Source organism: Athene noctua, chromosome 3 (genome assembly GCF_965140245.1).
Source record: "Athene noctua chromosome 3, bAthNoc1.hap1.1, whole genome shotgun sequence".
NCBI classification, from domain to species: domain Eukaryota; kingdom Metazoa; phylum Chordata; class Aves; order Strigiformes; family Strigidae; genus Athene; species Athene noctua.
In genome coordinates this window covers 58088633-58105648 of record NC_134039.1, presented here as the reverse complement: position 1 = coordinate 58105648, position 17016 = coordinate 58088633, and the positions used below count along the sequence as shown (strand labels likewise).

The 17016-nt window shown below is 38.2% G+C and overlaps 1 protein-coding gene across 3 annotated transcripts in view; it reads left to right on the top strand.

The window, feature by feature from the left end:
* The first annotated feature begins 234 nt into the window (after positions 1-234).
* TMEM168 (transmembrane protein 168) overlaps positions 235-17016 on the top strand; it is a 30674-nt gene continuing 13892 nt past the window's right edge. The window contains exons 1-2 of one of the 3 annotated variants that reach the window (XM_074903112.1): positions 235-304; positions 4524-5790. In XM_074903112.1, the coding sequence (XP_074759213.1) occupies positions 4654-5790 (1137 nt within the window). In that variant the 5' untranslated portion in view covers positions 235-304; positions 4524-4653. Of the gene's footprint in view, positions 305-673; positions 760-4523; positions 5791-17016 lie in introns of those variants that run through there. The other 2 variants (XM_074903113.1, XR_012633428.1) reach the window with 2 other exon arrangements.

Here is a 17016-nt window from a genome sequence, read left to right as displayed (position 1 = left end):
CTGGATGCTATTGCCTTCCCTGGGAGCGAGGTAGTGGTGGGGCTGGAGGGTGCCGATAGGGAGAAGACTGTTACAGCCCCACTCTGCCCCATCGAAGCAGGCACCGTCCCACCGTGCGCCTCGTCGCCCGGGGCAGGCGCGGGCCCCGCGTAGCTGCCGCAGCGAGTTGAGCTCCGGCGGCGCCCAGGCGTCCGCGGCCGCGTTTGAGCCTCGGCGCGGCCCGTAGGCGGGACGCCTCGCACTCGGCCTCAACATGGCGGCGGCGCTGCGCGGGGGGCGGGAAGTTTCCGGGACGCCTGTTGAGGTGAGCGCGGGCCGGGGCCGGGCCGCCTCTCGCGCGTGGGGGGCATGGCGGGGACCCGCGGCCCCGTGGGGCTTGGGCCGGGCTGGCCCCGGCGCCGTGTGCGTGGAGCAGGGCCCCGTCACCGCGGCGAGGCGGGGGCGCGGGGAGCCGGGCGGCCCGGCGGACAGCCCCGGGGGGACGCGGCCTCCCCGGGCGGGCCTGGGCCGTGGCGGGCCGCAGGCCTCCTGCACAGAGCCGCTTCCCGCGGCGGCAGCCTGTGGGAAGCGGCGTTGCCCCGGCAGCCCCGCGGCTGGCAGCGCCCGCTCCGCGGAGCCAAATGCCGTCATTAAACTTCCCTGGTCGGGCCAGCCCAGAGCTGGTGCTTCGGCCGGGTGCCCTCCGGTTGGCTGACGGCAGTAATCCGTAATAAGGGCTCCGTGCTAACATCTGAAAGCTAACGGAGTCGTTCATCTGAGGTTTAAGCCTACTGTATTGATGCATTAGCTAAGTACTTTGTGTTTTTTAAAAAAAAGTCTTACAGAGTTGCTTTTTTTTAAAAAAAAAAAAAAAATCGCTAAACCGGTAGAATAAAGCTGAAAGAAATCAGGTTCTGTAGTTTAGATAGGCCTCACTTGGACTTTAAATCAGCTACAGTTAAACTACTGACCCATTTGAGTTTTGGTTCTTTTCTACTTTCTGATACAAATTACGGTAAAAACTACTCTGGGAATGCTGTTCCTTTACATAGAGGAAAGCTCTTGGAGAGATTATTGTCCAAATCTATAGCTAAACTTGAGGGTTTGCTTAAAATTGTGTTTGCAAAAGTTCTCAAATATTTATGGGCGTACATGCACTTTGTGTTGGATCTAAATGTGATTTGCTCAGATATGTAACTCGGATGTTGCAACCTGAAACTTTAAGGCCATTGGTTTAAAAAACAAACTAATACAACACCCGCCCCCAACTTTGAACATTCTTTGTCTAAACAGTCAGAGTTCTTAACAGAAATGAGTAACAAATAGCTGTGTTTTGAAGAATAAATCAGATATTGAAATTTCTCATTAAAATTATCTGAATTGCTGTGTTACGTTTGTTTGGTAATATCTGTGTGAGGGGATACACTAATCATGGAAGTGCTGCCTTTTCCCCTTTTCACCAAAAAGCTGACCATTTGCTTTGGTTAGAGAAAGACTAACTATTAATAGTGTGGTTGCATAGTACACCTTTTTGCTAATTGGCTAGAAGATAGGCAGGAGAAGGTTGTATTCACAGTCCAAGATGTTATTTTGCAAATATTTGGTGCCGGAGCAGCCTTTGTGTCATTCCACTGGGAAGAAGCATGTTCCCCTGCCCCAGCACCTGGTGTGGCATGCTGGGCCGCAGCAGAGGAGCTGCTCTTTCCTGCTTCCAACAGTGCAATAGCGGCAAAACTCTGCTCTGCACGAGCTGAACCAGTCAGAGTAGTTTTCTGTCAGAGTGGCTGCTTGCCTGCCAAGGAAGTTTGCTAGGGTAACGAGCCCACCAGAAAATAATTTTGCAGCCGTAGCAAAATTTTAAGCCCAGCATTAGGCGGGAGCTTCCGCCTTTTGCGTATGAGCTAGCCTGCTGACTTCCGTGAGGCTGTTGTCCAAATGACTGTTCATAGTGTTATTAGCCCCTTGACTTGGAGGCATTCCAGAAATGCTCAGGAATGCTCAGGAATCAAAGGAACAGGACTCACAGCAGTTGCGCTTCAGGGTAGTAGTCACGCACCAGTGCTGTGGGTTGGAAGGAATTGTTCCTCTGTGTTCCTGGTTTGAATGAGAGATAACTGGGGGCAGGGGGAGGGCTTGTGTAGGAATTAAGATAAATGGCTCATGTTATCCATAAAGTGAATGTTGATTGTAGCAGAAAAAAACAATTAGACTGCGGACAGTGCTGTGATACCAGATACGCTGCAACCTGGAACACGATAGCTAACTTAGGGCTGTGTTATCTATGTAAAGTAGAAACAAATGAAAGGTAGAGAACAGTCAGTGTGTTACCAAATGAGGGGAGAAATATTACGAGATCTTAAGCATCCAGGCAACTCAGAATTAAGTTTATATATATAAAACATTGAAAATGAGTACTATGAAAATGCACAGTTGAAATCCAAAGAACTTTAACTTGCAACGGCATCATATAATAACTATTTGCTTTAAGTATATGGTATATATTCTGTTTCAATTAAACAGATCTTTAGTGTGTAGTTCTTCCAAGTAATATCTGCAGTGTTGTTAGGTGTTGAACAGAATTTGAAAATATAAAGTAATTTAAACAATAGAATTTCTTAAGCCTGGTCTGTCTCCACACCAGTTACTCAAGCTGCTTTTACACTGGGTGTCTGCCTTCAGATCAGCCAAAGCTGATCAGTCAATTCCCTTTTTCTTTTGTTGTTTACTGGTTAAAAAAAAATGAGAATTTAAAAATCAAGAGACAATAAAGTCTTAGGTTTTGAGTTTCAGTCAAGGTGTTCTTTCATACTTCCCCCAACACTATAAATAAAATCAGTAAGCTATAACCTAGCTCTGAGTGTTCTTGACACTTTGGTTCCTCTGTCATACTAGTAACTCTTCAGAATTCTCTAAGATGACAATGAAATGTAACTCTTCAGAAGTCTCTAAGATGAAATTACTTTAAAAATGTTAGGGGCTGTATATGAGTCTTCTTACATGTTGATGACTCAGCCCATAACCTGTATAATCATGCTCTTAGATAAAATTTTTATTAATAGCTTTAAAAGCAAAAGTTGTACATAAATATAAATATTAATGAGGTTGTCAGTAAGTTTTATCTAAGGGAATTTGAATGACTGGTTGTTCTGGGGCTCTTTGTAATTTGTGACACTTCTTAAGAAAATCAAGAGACAAAACATATTGACGCTGATTTTCTTGGTTTTATACTTTCTTGTGATACACCTGTTGTTTTCAGTCTTATTTTCTCTGAAGGTGTAAGGCTCTGTTTTATTTGTTCAGTGACTCCTGGTTCAAAGTTTCTGGGCACAAAAGGATCAAAAATCAGAAGTACATGTGTTTTTCTTTACATGTAGTTGCACAGAAAGCTTGTTCTCTCAGTAATTCTTATTAATTTGTCACAATAGATCTTGTGTACAGAGCAGGGTTGTGACTTCAAAGCATAAAAATTTTTTTCCTTTAACTAGAGAGCTCTGAACTGTGCCTCTGACAACTTTGTGATAAGTAGAAAAGCATACAGATGCAGTGAAATTGAGATTTTACTGGAAATAGAATTTCCTCAATAAATTTTTTTCCTATTTATAGCATTTAGTAGTATTGTTTCTGTGTAAACTCTGTAAGATTAAACACCAATAGGATTACAGTGGTCCTCGTGTTTCAAGAGTGAGTTCAGACTAGGAAGAAGCTTACCCCATAAAATAGTAATGATGTCTAGTGAAACCTGCCTAGCCAAGTTTTCTTACAAACTTCCCCTAAAAATACTGCTGTCTGATCGTATACTATTTTTGTTGTTGTTGTTGTTGTTAAATGGATCTGAATAGGAGGCACTTATGTAATAAATATATTTATCCCAATCAATTTGTTTGGATTTGGGGGGGGTGGGGGAAGAAAGTGGTTTGGAGGGGTGAAAGGGAAGGCTTTGATTTTACAGTAAGAAAAGTCTCTGAAAATGTTGCCAGATCAGTTGATAAATCTGTGTGTCCACTCCCCTTTTGTGAAACGAAGATGACGATAATATTGTTTTTCATTATCTACTGTGGGTTAAGATCATTAACTGGTAATTTTCTAAATCTTGTAGCTATTTAACTACTAAAAAGCAGTCTTACAAAGCATACTGAAAAGGTTTAGTAGAAAGTGAGACCTTACCAAATGTAGTGGTGAAGTAAAACAATGTTTTAAATCAATATTAAACTATTTTAGAAGGTAATGGCTATCATAGGAGTATTGTGGATACCCACAGATATCTAATATAGATACCTAATGGATGGATTTTGTGGAAAAACTGCACAAGCCAGGTTTGGTTCACCTTTTCCTCTCATCCAAGTTATGAAGTAAGATTTATGCTGAACCCATTTTATATTGCTTTTAATAACGACCCCAATTTGAATGACTTTTAACAGCATACTTAGATCTTTATTATGTGCTTTTTAATTTAGATCCTTGGTGAGAAAGGATGTGTCATGCTTATGGTATATATGATTAAAAGGAATTATTTGCCACTAAAATTTTTTTAATTCTTCTTCCAGGACTTCAGTGATTCTGGACCACTGTTACTGAAATGATATTACAGAAGACTACTATTTTATTGTGTTGGTTGGATGAAACCCTAATATTTACTTTCAGTCAAGTGGGTAAAACCCCCTAACAGCAGTTTACATGTGTAGGTCACTGCGTTACTGTGTTAGTCATTGTCTCTATGCAGCAATGACAAGACTCGAAGAAGCAAACAGAGAAGTGAACATGCACTCATCAGTCAGATACCTTGGCTATCTTGCCAGAATCAACCTACTGGTTGCCATTTGCATGGGCCTTTATGTCAGATGGGAAAAAACTGCAGATGCACTGATTTTGGTAATATTTATTCTGGGACTCTTTGTTCTTGGAATTGCCAGCATACTGTACTACTATTTTTCAATGGAAACAGCAAGTTTGAGTCTCTCCAATCTTTGGTTTGGTTTTCTGCTTGGCCTTCTCTGTTTTCTTAATAATTCTGCCTTCAAAACGGATGTGAAAGAAGAAGCTACTAAATATTTGCTCCTCTCTGCCATTGTTTTAAGGATATTATGTGCTTTGGTTGAGAGGATTTGTGGTTGTATCCATCATCGACCAACTCTGCTGACAACAGTTGAGTTTTTGGAGCTAGTTGGATTTGCAATTGCCAGCACAACTATGCTGGTAGAAAAATCTATGAGTATTATTCTGTTGGTCATGGCTTTGGCCATGTTGATTATTGACTTACGTATGAAGTCTTTTTTGGCAATTCCAAATTTGGCAATTTTTGGAGCCATTGCATCCTTACTCTTTTTTCCATCGCTGCAAATCCCCACAAACCCATTTGCCTTGGCATGTTTCTTCAGCTGCCTGATTTCAGATCCCCTTCTCGATGTTTACTTCAGTGGACTTTCAGTTACTGAACGATGGAAGCCCTACTTGTACCGTGGTAAAATCTGCAGGCGGCTTTCTGTCATCTCAGTTGGAGTCATTGAACTAATCTTTTTCATTCTTGCAGCCTTTAAACTACGTGATTTGGATCTCTGGTATTTTGTGATACCTGGTTTTTCTATTTTTGGAATTTTTTGGATGATCTGTCATGTGATTTTTTTTATAACTCTTTGGGGTTTTCACACAAAACTAAATGACTGTCACAAGGTATACTATACCCACCGTGCAGAAAACAACAACCTTGACAGAGTTATGGCATCTAAAGGAATGCGTCACTTCTGTTTAATTTCGGAACAGCTAGTATTTTTCAGCCTTGTCGCGACTGCTGTTTTGGGAGCTGTTTCTTGGCAGGTAAATAATAATCTCTTTATCTTGATCTCCCTCTTGAGAATGGTCCTGAGAGTTGCTGGCTTCTTAAAATTCCTGTGACTTTTGATGGTGTGCTGTGGCTCAGCAATTCAGAGTTGGAACCCTTGGTTTCACCAACATGCACTTCGAATTTAACACTTCGTGCTGCCTTGACTGTGGCCTGTTAAAGCAACTGGAACTTACCAGCTTCCTTATGTTGGCAGAATGGAAGAGTTAACGCTTCCAGGGCAAAAGAAGTGTGCAATTTTAAGTTGACCTATTTATGAAATTATATTGCTTTTGAATTTATTGTGCCATAAAAGTTGTTTTCAGAGTCAGTCACGGTGTTGAACCGTAGTAATGTACGCCATATTGAGGGCTTTTCTTATGGACTTTTAATTGAATCAAGGCAAATTCATGTTTTAAGAATGTATTTTTCAATAATTTTGTTTTGCGTTTAACCATTAATGTGGACTTAAAGATCAGCTGATAAACTGGTAAATTGTTGGTATAGCATGTGCTCTAAGTGTCTTATTTTCAAATCTGGTTGTGCACCACAAGATATGTCCTCTGAAAGACTAGTTCTTAAAATCAGACAGCATTCTTTGACTTTTTCTTTCCATTTCTAAATTAAGGACATTGTTTTTTCTTTAGCAGAAGGTATACATTTCTCTCAAAATGTTTGTTCAGTGTCCAAGTTAAAGTACGTTGTGCGTTGTCACAGTTACAGCAGGGTGTTTGGTGACTGTTTTCTTTTCTAAGTTGGTCTAAAACAAGACAACAATCATTTTTGTACCCATGCATCTGTTAAATGTATTACATATATAATAATATATAAAAATTATATATTATTTATGGCAGATCCACTTTACAGAAATGTCTCTATAGTGTTTCCTAAACCATTTACTGTCCACTCCTGCACATTTTCTTAGATTAAACAACTTCGTGGATGAAAGTTGCGAAAGGACTGTCATTTTGTGAGGTTTTGTGTGTTGTTCTTTTTGTTTGGTTTGGTTTTGGCTTTGTGGAGGGGGGTTTGTTTGGGTTTTTGGTTTTTGGGTGGGTTGGGGGTTTTTTTATGAAGAGCATTAGAGGTTAACAGACAAGCCTGGGAGGAAGGCTGGGTAGTTTTGCTCTTTCTTTAGAAAAGTATCAGCACGTATAGCTATAGTGTGGGGACTTGCAGAAAGGACAAAAGAAAGAAATAGAACGAAAAAGAAGTAGAGAAGAAAAATCCCCAGAATGTATTTACATAAAGTGAAGGTGCTAATGCACCAAAATAAATGGAAAAGTGGTTAGGGAGACAGAAGCAATAAAGATGGAATATCAGCATGCTGATATTGCTAACTTCCATACATTTTCTTCTGAAAATTGGGTGATTTTATCAAAATCCTAGTCTTTAATTTTATCCAAATCCTAGTCTTTTAATTTTTATACGCCAGATGACTGTTTTTCAGTAAAAGCAACTTTTTATCATCTTTATCAGATAGTTTTATTAATTTCTCTGTCCTTGCCCTCCTCCTTTAACATCGTGAGACACATTACTTAATAATGACATAGTTTTAAAATTACATGGATGGAATCACTCCACCTAGTTACACCTAACAAAGCAGTCAGAACAAATCAAGTGTGTAAGTTGTCCAGACAGTCGCTGGAAAGAGGCAGTTTCTTTTGGTGGTGCCCAGAGCCTGTCTGTAGGGAGTTTACCAGCAGACCTGGACAGGATCTGCTGCTGTAGCCCTCCAGGGCAACAGCTCCCTCTCCCCATGCCGTCTCTTTAAAGTACACAGGCATCCCTTAGCACTGCTTCAGTACTGCAAGCTGTGTGCGTAAGCAGGGAGGATTGGATTCGGATTCATACCCATCTTGTTACTTTTTTCTCTTCACATTGGTGGATAATTCATTGTAATTTTTTTCTGTCTCTGTCCTCTGCTGCAAAATACCTGCAACTGTTACATGTCTGGTAATTTTCAGTCCTCTAATCTGAAGAAGCGCTCTGAAGTGACCTGTGCAGGACCATTCACAAGAAGCAAACTGGCAATGTAGCTAAAATCTTAGTGTTTGTTATTGGCTAATTTCAGTTTTTAGCGTCCTGTGTGTAAATAAGATAAGCTGTTGCTTATCTCCTCTGTCTGATAGGTTGCGTATTTGCCTATCAGTGGGAGAAGGAGTAATTGTAGTGACAAAAGTGAAAGGCTTCAGACCAAATACTTTCACTTGTCAGGAAATCTGGGCGGTTTTTATTAGAATAATTAATTTTGAGTAGATCATTACATTTATGTTTCTTTTACTATTTTTATATTTCTTTCATCATGTATTTATAGTAATGAATTAGCCTAAGATTATGAATGGCAGTTGTCTCCAACCAAAAGCATTTCTACTTCAAAAAACATCATGATGTTCTCCTTGCTGTGTCTGTTTCATCTGTTGTCAGAAAATGAAATACTTTATCAGACCTGGCCGGAACATAATTTAGTAAATGGACGTATCATTTATTACAGTAATTGCAGGAAGCTGGCATCTTCTCTGTATTTTTCTGGATAGTGTCAGATTTCAAAATAATTAGTAGAAAGCAAGCAATGATGCATAAGCACACAATTTACCCTCTTGCAGGGAATTTGGTTTTTTTTCTAGAGGTTTAAGGAAATATGGTTTTTCTTCTTTGCAGGGGGAATTCAAGGCCTTAAAACTCTGCTTTAGAATCCTTTGCTGGATTTTGCTGTTTCAGGAGATCTAACTAACAAGCTCAAGAGAAATGCAGCAAACAAGCTTCTCCAGCGAATACGTACTTTTCTTATGGTGATTTATGTTTATTGTAACAGTTAAAGAGACAAATCAGACTTAGACATGATCACTGTCAGCCTCTCCTCTTTAAAAAGTATTAGTTATTGCTAAATACTTAGTGGTTTCGGATTTCAGGGTTTTGTTTGGTTCGGTTTTGCTGCAGAAAAAAGCTAGTGACATCAGTATGTGGTAGAAAGAGATCTTAGGGCTGTGTTAGATGCCTTTCCATGAAAGCATCATCTTAATGTTATTAGTGGTCAAAAAAGCAAATTAAATATTGAGAATTAGTAGGAAAGGACTGGAGGTATCATCATAGCACTGTATAAATCTGTAATTAAATATTCCATATTTTGAATAACTGCAATTCTTGCTTGCCATCCCATAGATAAGAAAACGAGCAAAGGTTTAGAGAAGGGTAACAATATTCATTATAGACATGAAATAGTTTACATGGAGGGAATGAATAAACAGGGATGCTTCATTCAGGAAAAGAGAAAACTAAGTGAGAATATGATGAACATATAAAATATGTGTGATGTAGGAGAAGGTAAACAGTAAGAGACAATAAAGGATCAGTTTCAGTGCAGAAGTTGAGGGAACCAAGTTGGCAAGAAGCAGGTTAGAGCCAGACAGGTGGGAATAGTTCCTCATACTGTGCTGAGTTAGCTCTAGGGCTGTGTATCACACCATGCTGCCTGTGCCAGGAGGTTGCAGAGGCTCAGGAGGAAGCTGGACAAGTTGATGGAAAGAAATTCACTGAAGTTGGCTTACTGTATGGAAACCACATCTTGCTCAGGAAGTCCTTGAGTCACCAGTGGTTGGAGTGCTCAGGAAACATGTCCTTACAGTGTTTCCTAGGCATCCATTTGGCCTCTTTGGAGACCAGACATTCTTCTAGATGGACCTTTGGTGCAGCCCAATATAGCCACTCTTACATTCTTGTATTATTGACATTTTTTTTACTTAAATTTTCAACATTTTTTCCTTAACATTATCTTAGGAATGCCTAGTGTTCCTCAGTCACCAGTTCCTGAAAATGTGTTTGCTCTTTTTAAATCGTTTAAAACATTTTATGTATGTGTAAGATTAACAGATTTCAGACTTTGAAACTTCGGTTTGGGATTTATGTAGTCATTTTAGTAAGTGCTAATTATATTTGAAATCTGTTGTCACCTGGAAGGTGAAGCATTTTTTATTTATACCTTTTCCTCACTCTGAAGATGTACTGATAGCTTGTTTAATGATACTGCATTTGATAAGAGGGGTGGCTTGAAATCACTTAATGGTCTGCCACTTGACCTCCTACGTAATGAATAGAATTGGCTAAAAACCTGAGCCTTAGAAAGGTACTTCCTAATAGTCAGCTATAAATAATTAGCCATAGCATATAAAAAAAATCTAGCGCAGCTGTGTGTGTTAGGTTACAGTCAGAAACAGGGTGATGGAGGGCAGGGGTTCTGTTTCATGAAAAACTTTGTTACAGGCACATTATATATGCCCTTTTAATGTTTTTAATAACTGTAATATCTGTGCATCGTATAACTCTCAAGTGTATGAAAGGTCAAGACCTAAAGGGACAGTTGTCTGCTAATTGGTGGCTAGAAGTACCCTATTTGATTAAAATTTCCGGAAAAATATCAAATCTCCTTTTATGGAAAGGCTTTTAAAGTTAGGTCAGTTAACTTGCTTTTGCACATACAGTGGTTTTCTGACTCATGCAGAACTGCTGAGGCTGGAAGTCCTGTTAGCCAAGGACCTTTCTTTAAGAGGAGCTTAGCTCTTGTAATAAGCCAAGGATTGAATCTCTCTGTTCCTGGTGCTTTGGTATGTGCTTGGAAAGAACTGTGACTCCTGAAAGCAGAATCTCTGACAGATCGAGCTTTAAAATGTGAAGAGCAGAATTGTCAGGTCACTCTGAAGCTGGAGGATGAGCTCAGGAAGCACAGGAAGTGTAAAAGTAATTTGTTAAAGCTCGTTGCATTCAGGAATGGAGTACCAGCTTCTCAGTGGTGCATATTTCAGTTGGGGCATGATCTGCTTTTGAGAATAATCCCTCATTTAGCTGGAGAGGAAAGACACCTTGCCTTGTTGGTAGAAATACGTTGATATTTTCCTTGCAAAATCTGCTGGAAGTGTTCAGCACCTGCCTTTACATTTGTGTGAGTAATTTCAGTCAGATCAATAGACACTTTAACTTCAATTTACTCATTTCAGCAATTATTCATGTGCTTGTCCATATTAGGCGCTTGGATGGGACAAGATCCAGCAGAAGTCATGCAGATGACTCAGGCATTACTTTCAGAAGCCAGTAAAATGATGAAAAATTTACAGATGAAGGTCTTGGAATTTGCGAGCAAAGATCTTGGAAAGGTTTGGAGGACTTTTTCTCAGAAACTTAAAATCAGGTTTTGTCAAGTGCTCTATGCCAAAGGAACTACAGGTTTTCTGAATTACTGGCCAAAGAGAATTATTATCCCTGGAAGACTTGTATTTAATACTACCAAGAGAAAAATTAACTATTATCAGAGGCAAGTAAAGTAATAGAATGAAGTACTTTCAGTACTTTTTTTTTTTTTTTAGTGAATTTTATGGGTTAGTAAAATATTAGTATTCATTGAGTACTTGTACTTAAATGGACAGTACTATTGAACTCAAATTATTTATGGAAGAAGAGTTGTATGTATTGTACATATGTGCATTTTCTTGTTTTGGGGACAGTTAGTGATTTTGTAGTCTTTATTGTGATGTGATTGCTTGGTGTTTCTTGAAAGCTCAATTTACAATATCTTATTAAAGTTGAAGATGGTGACTTTTTGACTTCTCTAAAAACAGGATTATTTTCTGAATAGTAAGACGTTTTCTGAGTAACATCTATATTTACTTGCACATAGTTTTGTTAACATCACAGATAAGGTAACTTTTGAATGCGAATCATATCTAGTCTTTCTCCTTCATCTCCCCCTGCTTTTCTTACTGACTTTTATGTTTAATCGAGTCCTCTTCAGGCTTTCCTTGACCAGTTTAATGGGTTTTTTCTTTTTTCCCCCCAGATCCCGTGCTGCATCCACTGACCTTTCTCCATGTTTTATCAGAAAGCCATGCCACTCGTGTTTTTTTAATTCCTGGTCATCTTTAGTCCCCACCTTTCTTTTCCTCACTGTCAGTTTTTCCCCTTCTTGCTGGATTCAACTTGCATATCTGTGTCACTATTTCTTCACAGCCTTGTTCAGTTTCTTTTGCAATACTGTTATTCCCTCTTTCCCCACTATTTCATCATCTCTTAAACTGGATCCTAAATCCCCTTGCTCACTGCTTATCATTTCTTCTCAAACTCACTTGCTATCCTGTTTATTTTTGCTGCCCATCTTCCTCTCTGGGGTAGGTGCTCAGCCCTCCTTGGCTCTCTACCTGTTCAGTCCTGTCCCAAGGGCAGTGTCAGGTTGCCTGCTGACATCCACAGAGGCAGCACACCTTGGCTGCTGTTGCCATCGTTTCCAGAGGCCCTAGGTCACAAAGGGGATCTCTGGTGACAGGAGAAAGAAAGTATTCATTGTTAGTCTAAAGTATCTGGTTTATGTGTTAAGCTTGCTGTCAAAGTCTCATTAATATGAGAATTCCCATTTTTACGTTAAAAAAAATCCATTTAGTATGCTTTTAAATTGACAACCGCTCCTGGATCTGCTGGGACAAATGCATGTAGACTAAAGCACAGACTTTCCTGTGGTTAGAACAGGAGTCAGGGATGGGAAACATAATAAATTAAATCCATCTTCCAGTGAACATGACAGCTATTTTCTGCAAACTGTTTTCTAGATTTTCCCAGTGCTGTTTTAGTAGTCAGAAGTAATGCCTTATTTATTGTTCTCCAGAGACTATTCTTTCATTCAATAACTTTTTATAAGACTCTTTCCTCTGGTAGTTGATCTACATTGTAACTTTACAAATTTTGTCTTTAAGCTTCTTTTTACCTGTAATATACATATCTTGTTTTTATTTGGAATAAGTTATCCAACAAATACTTGTAGATAGATTAGTTATCACATTATTCTTTTTCTCCTGAGCCTTCTCCATCGTGGAGTGTATATTTATTTGTTTTTGCAGAATCACTACAGAGGAGCTAAGTAGAACTGTGTAATTTTTTTATATATTTACGTGTGTGTATATATATATATATATAAAAAAATAGGTAAATATTATTCAGCTTGGATAATGGAAAGCAGGGCAGATTTTTTTGCTTGGAAATACGCAGAGACATCTTTGTAAACCTCCTCAGTTGCTGGTCTGTTGCATTTAATCCTGGGCAGCCTGCTATAGGTGGCCACGTTTGAACAGCAGGTTGGACCAGTTGATTTCCAGAGGCCCCTTCCAACCTCAACCATTGAGGGATTCTGTGATCATCTTAGTTGACATATGTTTAGTAATTTATTTCTATTTTAATCAGAAGGGCTCTTCTGTAGGGCTTGGTAACTGGCTTCCAATTTAAACTAACATTTCTTTTTTTATTCTTCCTAGTTATTTTTGTCTGTCACATATCAGTAATGCTCCATTGTTAAATACAGTTCCAGAACTGTTCCACTTCCAACAGTGGTTTACTCTTTGGGACTGGAGTTGTCCTATTCATGAATATAAAAATCTAAATCTTGACTGTAAAATAACTAAATTCTTCTGGTGTTTTAACAGTTACATTTAACAATAGGCATTGCTTGAAAAGCTAAAGAAAGTGGAAAGACTGCTAATGAATCACACCCATCTTTTATTGTCTGTCATTTCAGTCATCAGAGGCAAGAATGATTTTTTTTAACCTTTTCTATGTTATTTGAAATGAGAACACTCTGTGTATTTCCTAAATATTCCTTTAGAATAAGACAAACAAAGGCAAAAAACACCAGAGATAAAATGGCTTCTCATGTTTTCAGTGGGATCGCCAAGACAGTCACTGTCTTCTGTTTGCTTTTTGAGCAGTCTGTCTGGAATCTATGGGCACTTAGAGTACAGGGATGTACTTCAAGCTGAGATTGCCAGTGCAGCTGAAAACAGAGTGAAAATGGTTTGAACAGATGAAAGAACGAAATCCCTTTCTGGCTCTGCCTATGCATCCATGGCCATCTGCTACATTAAGGACCAGTCATCAGATCTTTCGGATTTAGTAAAGTACTGACAGTCTCCACCTGGCATCTTAGCTGTTATCTTAAAAGAGGGACCATCTTAGCTGTTATCTTAAAAGAGGGACCTATCTTCAGATTTACTGTAATTACCAACTTAATTAGATACTATTTCTTGCTATTTCAATTACTTATAGTATAGATATTTTAAAATGCCTCCAGTCATTTTTTGCAGAGCTGAATTAAAACTTTTAATCAGTCTTACTAAAGAGCTGCTCTAAACATCATTAATCATTCTTGTATTTGTTAGTGATATATTTCTTCTAAATCGAAACTGCTGAAGAAGTGCTGACAGCAAGTGCCAGCGTCTTTACATTAGATAGATTACTATACATATAAAATATCCATACTAACAATACTTTCCTACTTCATAGCATAAGATGGCCTAATAAATGAAGATGAAACTTCAGATGGAGCTGAGTTGATTCATAACACTGTAGAATTTCCTATTCCTCGTCAATACTTGATACAAACTCAAGACAGGATACAGAAAAGGTAGATCACTGAGATGATCCTTACAGTTTCTATATAGGATCCTTATCTCGCAAGTACTTGTGAATTTTCTTGCCGATATCTTCATATTAGTAAAAGTACTTTCAACAATTAAATGTAAATATTTTTTTAGAAGTCAGACTCAATCAGAAGTTTGGTGAACACTGTTAATCTTTGTGATGATTTCAAGTTGCGTTATTGTAGAACACTGTAGACTTAATAACTTGCATGTGTTTTAGGGGATTAGGGAAATGCAAAGAGTGTTTAGAACAACACAGCATGTTGTAAGAAAACATTACAATAAAATTCATATAAAGTAATAATATAAGACTAGTCTTTAGGTTATTATGATAGCTGTAGTTTTTATGGGCAGATGTGGTTTTTATTTTGTAATATGTTCACTCTGATCAAAACACTAATGGAATATAAGAGCAGTTTGCTCACACATGATCCACGAAAAGTAATGTTTATGTATGCCATTTTCACATATCATGGAAAAACTGAATTTGTTGTAAAAGTGCGTTGTAGTACTTACCAATCTGTGCGTTGAATCTTTCCAAGCTTAGAATCCTCTGACTAACTAATCATGAATAGGAAGCTTTTCCAGACAAGTCCTTCAATTTCTGCAGGATACAAGTCATCCTCTTTTTTTGTAACTTAAAGCAAATTGTCCTTCTGTTATCTACAGTTGCAAAAGTAAGTCTCCAAAATCTTGAAACTAATGTAGATAGAGAGCTCCACTATTTCATCAAAGTCTTATATTTTACAAGGTTTCTGTAGAACAAAAACTAACCAAATCTCTGTAAGTTTTTATTGCTGCTGCTGCTCTGAGTCCTTTTCATATTCAGAGTGGGAAACTGAGTTTTGGGAAACTGAACAACAGAAATGAGCAATTTCTCCCGATACATTTGAAACAAAAATTATATTGGCTTAGTTACAGGATTTTTTTCTCCTTATTGACAACAAAACAAGTTGAGGTTGCACCATAATTGTTACAGTGTTCTAAGATTTCCTGTCTTCTGGTGATTTCAGGTAATTGTATGGATTTTGAGGAAATTATTCTGAAAATCTTTATTCTCCCACACAAAGCTCAGTATGTGAATGCTTCTCTGCACTTGTCTTAAATACATTCCATCTTCTAACTCACTCATTGATCCTGACCCTCTGAGCCTGGGACAGGGAAAGGATTGTATCTGAAAGGATGCAAGTTATCTCCTGAGGTGGCTAAGAAAATTATCTACATAAAAGTGGTTGTGAATCTCCTATGATTTATGTGTGCTTCATAGGCACACATTGCTCCTTGTAGATTCAAATTATTAGCACCAAGTCATCAAATTACATTATAGTATGTAAAATCAGATTGCAGTATTAACACTAGCATTATCACCTGCTGATGAACTGGCTATATCCAAATGTTAGCAAGTCAGTGAGCATATTACTTGCACTTTTGTGATAAAGGTGTGCAGGGCTGTCGATAAAGGGAAGCTCTCCCTAGTTGTTCTGTAACATGATTTGATGTCAACTCAATGTCATGTCTTCATCTTCTTGAGAGCTAGAAGCTAAATAAGTAAACTTTTCATTTGTCATTAATTTTATAAAGCATAGTAGGAGCTGGGTATAGTTTTATAGTGGTTTCAGATGTTGGAATTTGAGAATAATGTTATCAGTTACCAGTTAATATCAAAATCTGGTGTTTATTCTTGGTTAGAGGTATTACTGTCACCATTTCAAGGACACATAGGTGAGATTCTTCCATCAGAAGTGTAATGGGGCGCTTTTAAAAACTGGGACAGGTAGCAAACAGCATTCTTCCTTAGGGCAGAAAGCACATTAGATGGATAAAGCTGTTCTTTCAGACTAAGTCGTGTAATATTTATGTGTTTGAAACTAAATGTAATTAATGCCATGTGCCAACAGGAACTGAGTTGGCTTAGGTGTCTTTTTTTTCAGTATAATTTACTTTGCAAATGATTAATAGTTGTATCTATGTGTGAAGCTGAACTACCAGATCACATCAGATCACTGAGTATTAAACAGTAAGGCAATATCTAGATTTGTAAAAAACATGAATGTTGTAGATTTATGTAAAGAGGGCGAATAAAACATAGATGTGGTCAGAGGCCACAGGACTCTTCTCAGGATGGAAATCTGTAGCTGTTATTTCCTTTGCTGCATAACAAACATTAATATTTAATAACTGCACCATGGATATTAAAGTTCTCAGTTATTATATATTATAATACTGTTTCTACCTTTCCTAAAGCATTTAATGCCTCATTAAACCCATTCACATCGTATTAATTAAAGTGAATCTCTAGCTGTTCTGCCTCTCACTGACAGCTGGCATTTCAGAAGTCCGTTTTTATTTTACTCGTATGAGTGGTTGAGACTTAACTTTTGAAACTTCTTTTTTTTTTTTACAGAAATCATCAATGTGTCAGTGTGTGTAATCTTTTCCAAAACTACTTTTTACCTACAAAACAGGAAGGCTCAGGGTAGGGTATTGGCTCTGTGAATGCTACAAAGTTCTGTAGTGAATATCTTTTCTCCTCTGATATTTATGCAGCTGATAAAAAATTGTCTTTTTAATTGCAGTGTTAATAAATGTTCTCAAAATCCATCTTTTGTGTGATACATTCCACAAAGGGTATTCTGAAAACTCTTGGTGCTAAAAAGCAAGAATAGTTAAATCTGTATTTTTAATGATGCAATATAGTATGGTATCATCTGATGCTAGATACATAATATTCTGTGTTGTGCTTTACTGATTAAGGGCTGACCCTGCAGATAT